Raw genomic sequence first — 5538 nt, 5'->3', positions numbered from 1 at the left:
ACAATTCACCAATCAACCATTCATGAAAAGAAAAACATTTAATCCTGGATTCTATAACTTTTCTCTCTTTCATTTCTAAATATTTTTTTATTCATATTAGTTTATAAACTTAACTTTTCTCAATTAATAACATAAATGTCTAATTATCACTTGATTTTTTTAATTTATAATTTTAATTTACATTCTTTTTTGTACTTTCTTAGATTTTTAAAAATTTTAAAATGGTAACATGACATGAATCTCACGACATCACACCGTAATAAAAATCCAACTTGAAGAGTTAAATTGACAAAAATTGTCAAATTCACCTTTACCAAAAAACTAATAATAACAAGCTTGCATCAGATTTTAAGAAAAATGGTTTCCACTTCCAGAAACCCCATCAAGGGAGGCAAAGCTTTAAGCCTTTAACTGCTTCAACAACTACAACCTGATTAATTCTCAATACAAGAGTTTTTATATATTTATCCAATTTTAACCCATTAGAGTAACCCTTGATAGATGTCTGTACAAACATTATATATATATAATATATATAAATAAACAACTAGAGAAAACTGTTACCAGTTTTGTCTGATTTGATATCTGCAGAAATGGAAGTGCAAGTTTCAGCATCCATGAGCATATTAACCACTTCCCTCATTGTAGGGCGCAAATTGGGAAGCTTGGCTGCGCAGAGGATGCCAATCTTCAACACCTTAATCATGTCATCTTGAACAGTTTCAACGGCCACCCGATCGTCTAGAACCTTGACGACATTTCCACCATCACCGAGATGAGTTAAAACCCAATAAACTATATCTTTCCCTTCACCATACTCCTCTTCAATTGATGCTTTACCAGTAACTAATTCTAATAGTACCACTCCGAAACTATACACATCACTCTTTTCTGTGACTTTTAGAGTATATGCCAGCTCTGCCAATGAAAATCATACAGTTTAACATTAGATACACACATATATATCAGAAATATGTGAACTATGTCTATGCAAACTCAGAATATTGCTAAAAAGAGAGGTGTTTTGAAACTCACCAGGAGCAATATAACCATGGGTGCCAGCAAAACTGCTGTACTCAGATCCCTCGAGAGATTTTTCAGCAATCTTTGCAACACCAAAATCAGCAATTTTTGGCTCATAGTTGTCGTCAAGTAAAATATTGCATGATTTTATATCCCTATGAATGATAGGAGGGGAACAATCATGATGCAGATACGAGATTCCTTTAGCAGCTCCTAACGCAATTTTGTATCTTTGGTACCAGTTCAATTCTGGCTTTCCACCTTTGTTCTCACGTCTAAGTGCTTGAAACAGATTCCCGTTCGACATGTATTCGAATACCAAATAGTTCAATCCTCCTCTCATTAAGCAAGCATAGAGTTTAAGTATGTTTCTATGCCTGATTTGCCCCAAAATGTCCATTTCTGCTGCCAAAACCTTCATTCCATTCCCCTTCCATAGTTGTTTTACAGCTACCACATTACCCTTTTCCTTCAAATCCAGCCGATAAACTCGTCCGGTACCGCCACTGCCGATCAGATTTTCTTCCTCCAGGTTACATATTTCATCTGGATCAATATCCATGTGGTGAAAAGATGCAAGTTTCCATTTTGAATTCACTCCCTTCTCACCTTCCAAACCGTTTTCGACATCAGATTCACCAAGCTTGAAGTTCTTGTAACTCACAAGCAGCAGGCCAGCTAAAACAAGCAGCAAAGCTACTGCCATGATAATGAAAACAACCAATTTACCCCCCAACACCCTCTTTTTCCCTTGCCCTTCCTTGCAGACATTCAACAAAGTATCCTTCACAAGCGTTTTCGAATATTGGTCAATGCAAAGTCCGTTCCCGACAAATGCTTCATCTCCACCTATAGTCAAAAGATCAGAAGGAACATTTCCAGACAACTGGTTCCGAGATAAATCAATGGAACTTAGCCTCAAATTTTCTAGATTCTTTGGAATTGGACCTGTAAGTTGGTTTCCAGAAAGATTCAAAGAATTCAAAGAGCTCATCAATGAAACTGTTGATGGGATATTACCACTGAAACCATTATCAGCAAGATTCAAGTCCACCAGCCTAAAACAGTCGCTTATTTCCACTGGTATCAATCCAGTCAGTGAATTTTGCTCAAGATGCAAGGAAGATAACTGCTTCAAAGCACCAATTTCAGCTGGTAGATTGCCAGAAAAGCTATTATTATTCAAAAGAAGCCTCTCTAGGTTTGCCAACTTGCCAAGTACTGATGGGACATTACCTGAAAACCTATTGTTCTTCAAAACCAACTGATTTAAGCTAATGGAAAATACAATCATGGGGGATATCTCTCCCTCAAAGTCATTATCACCAAAATCAATCATGGTTGCATGTGGAAGTGCCCAAACCCCATCAGGAATTTTCCCAGAAAGATGATTCTTATTGATCCTCGACCTTTCCAGTGATTTGCAATAGACATACGAATCAGGAAACTCTCCTGAAAAGTTGTTGTCAAGAGCCAATAACAGCCTTAGTTTCCTGTTTTCACACAAGAACCTGGGAAATTCACCTGAAAATTGATTCTCCGATATGTCAATGCTGTCCAGCGGTGAGAATCGACCAAAATTTGCAGGAAATACCCCGGAAAAATTGTTTCTATAAACAGAGAAGCCTATAAGATTACGCATATCACCAAAACCTGCAGGGACTTCTCCAGAAAATTTGTTATTATAACATTGAAAGACCACCAAATTCTTCAGATTTCCCATCTTTTCCGGCAATCTCCCGTGCATCTGATTCGACGAGATGTCGATTTCCCGCAACAGAGAAAGATCAGCAATCCCTGGTGGCAACTCGCCAGTAAAGTTGTTGAAAAATAACTCAATCTTGGTAAGGTTCTTCAATTTGGAAATCGAACTCGGAAAATCCCCAGAAATCTTGTTCCTTGAAATATCCAACGTCTGTAAAGCATTCAAGTCAAAAATGGACTCTGGAATCTGTCCTCTAAGATTGGACCTAGCAAGAAATAGCCAAGTCAAGTTCTTCAAGTTCCCAATACTCTCTGGAATTTCACCTTCATCGTAATGGTTACTGGCTAAACCAAGATAAGCCAGACCTGTTAAGTTCCCGACCCAATTTGGGAACCTGCCTGAAAAGAAGTTAACCGATAAATCAAGAACCTTCAAGTTTTGAAGCCCAGAAAGATCTGGTATGGTTCCAATCATTCCATTCCAGGAAAGATTCAAAACCCTGAGATTGGAACAATGGTTTAGCTGAGGAGGAAGCTTCCCAGAAATTAAATTTTGAGGCAAATAAATGGTTTTAAGATTTCCAAGTGTTGAAATGGAAGGTGAAATTTCGCCAGACAGGGATTTGTTCGCAAGTGAAATCTCGATCACATTGCCTGAAACCGGATCGCAGCTAACTCCGAAGAATTCGCATGGAGATTCCGATTCTTTCCAGGAATCCAACACGTTCAAAGGGTCTTTCAGCATGTTTTTGAAGTCGAGAAGAGCTTGGGTTTCAATGGTGAGTGACAAAGAAGGCGGGAAAACAACTAAAAACAAGATTGAAACAAGGGAAAGAGATCGAAGGGAGAAGAAAAGTGGGTGTTGAGCCATTGTTGATTCTTGATGATAAATTAATAATACCAAACCCAGGATCTTAAAAGCATTTTGAAAAATTAGAATTTGGAAGCTGAATTATTGACATATGCCGATAATTCCAATACCGTCCTGGGCAAGTGGCAAAAGCTGAAAGAGAAAGACAAACAATTACATGAACAAAAATACTGAATTATTATTTTATTCAGACAAACATTAAAATAAACATAAAACATTAATACAAATAAACAATCTGTGAGTGAAGTAGGTTCAAATTTTGCTGATAAAGAGAGAGAGAGAGAGAACGGATGTGACGTTGAGACGTCAATTTTGTTTGTAGCTGTGGATTACTATCGGTATCATAATTAATTATTAATAATTATTATTACAGGAAAGAATATTAGAGACTTAAGCAGGCTTTGAAGTTACTCATTATTACACATATTCTTTTGTTAGAATGGATTTTCATTTGTTCACTAAGTAAAGCAAAGAAATGATTAAAAAAAAGAGGATTCTTGAATTAGTTGAAATTATGATAAATTTCTTTGAAATATATTAAAAAGCAGCCCTTTTTTTAAGGTCGGAAAGTCTGGAATGTTAAGACTCAAATCTAACTTTTAGGTCCTTTAGAGCTATTATTCAATGGATTAAAGCACTAATCATAAACAAAACTTTTTCAACGCAAAATATGAAGAAAATAATCCATAACAACCAATCTTTTTCATCTTCAAACATAAGAACAAATTGGGGTAACGTACCGATAGAAAATTCAGGGTGAAATCCAAAATTTCTCGTTTCGTTGTTTGGCCACTGAGAATGTTGAGCTTAGCTCCCCAAGAAAATAACTCAGTTTCCCAGAAAAGGAAAAAGGCTGGTCTTTTAAGTTTGACTATCTAAAAGCGTTACTTTTCTCCAAAATGTCACTTCTTTTTCCCTTTTTGACACTGTCACTGAAACTCAGTTTTTCCCTAAGAAACTGAGAATAAATCAGAGTAAAAAGGGGAATAATAGTAGTAAATAAAAACCCAGTGGAATGATAATAGTTTGAGGGTGAATAAACAGACAAAATGCTACGAGAAGAAGATTGGGTTAGTGGGGCAGAAAGGCGAACATCATTCATTGTATCGATGATGCGTACATGATTTGAGATTTAGATTTGGGAAATGGTGTAGGTGGAAGCCCCTCTAAAACATAAGATTTAATAATAGAAATAATATTTATATATATGATGCAGCCCAAACAAATTTAACTCCAAGTAGTCGCTTGGATTTTACTTCTTGTGCTAAGTAAAGATGAAATTTTCTTTTGGAAATTTTAGTAACCAGAACTCAATTAGAAGAAGAAAGATCCTTAGGATTAATGGAAGAATTTGAAGTTTCTTGGATGCGTGACAAAGGACTTCAAGCTGAAATTTTTAATTAAGAAAATAATTTATAAAATTGAAATAAAACAAGAATATCTGAAAAGGGATAGAATATAGGATTGTGGAACGGTAACGTGTGAATGATAGTTGATCAAGTCTCATTTGACACCGAAAACACCAACAAACAACCTTAATGCTCCTTAATTAACTCCCCCTGAGTAAATAATTATGGCAAATTAAAGTATTAAGAATCCCACCCCCAATTTGTATTGGAATTATCATAATAAAAAATATTAAAAAATAATGACGATAAATTATGGACTCTTCCCACCACATTATTTTTATTCTTTTCAATTAGTTAATGATATTTTAATATTTTTTAGATATCATTGACATATAATCTGGGTAATTTTTTTACCTTGAACTCAAACTCAAATCCTGAACCTTAAATTCGAACTTAAATATGATCTAAACCTTGAACCCGTTCATTATGTAGGATTCAAGGTTTGGGATTTGAGTTTCAAGATTCAGGATAACAAAATTACTAAAATTATGTGTCAATGACATGAAAAAATTTGTTAATGTCATTAAATAA

The 5538-nt window shown here is 35.3% G+C and overlaps 1 protein-coding gene across 1 annotated transcript; it reads right to left on the bottom strand.

Annotated features, from left to right (window-relative positions):
• Positions 1–368: 368 nt before the first annotated feature.
• Positions 369–5103, bottom strand: LOC107957501 (receptor protein-tyrosine kinase CEPR2). The gene is made up of 3 exons (XM_016893023.2): positions 4339–5103; positions 1036–3730; positions 369–918 (listed from the first exon to the last, which is right to left on the bottom strand). The coding sequence occupies exons 2-3, from the start codon at positions 3596–3598 to the stop codon at positions 548–550; spliced, it is 2934 nt and encodes a 977-aa protein (XP_016748512.2). The 5' UTR covers positions 3599–3730; positions 4339–5103; the 3' UTR covers positions 369–547.
• Between the last annotated feature and the right edge of the window lie 435 nt (positions 5104–5538).

The sequence above is a fragment of the Gossypium hirsutum genome, chromosome A05, assembly GCF_007990345.1.
Source record: "Gossypium hirsutum isolate 1008001.06 chromosome A05, Gossypium_hirsutum_v2.1, whole genome shotgun sequence".
NCBI lineage: Eukaryota > Viridiplantae > Streptophyta > Magnoliopsida > Malvales > Malvaceae > Gossypium > Gossypium hirsutum.
The sequence above is the reverse complement of the archived record's forward strand: the minus strand, read 5'-3'. Positions and strand labels throughout refer to the sequence as shown.

Coding starts and splice junctions, on each gene's coding strand:
- LOC107957501 (XM_016893023.2), bottom strand. CDS start 3,598: ATGGCTCAACACCCACTTTTCTTCTCCCTTCGATCTCTTTCCCTTGTT. Junction 919..1,035: donor CCATGGTTATATTGCTCCTG/GTGAGTTTCAAA, acceptor TTTCATTGGCAG/AGCTGGCATATACTCTAAAA.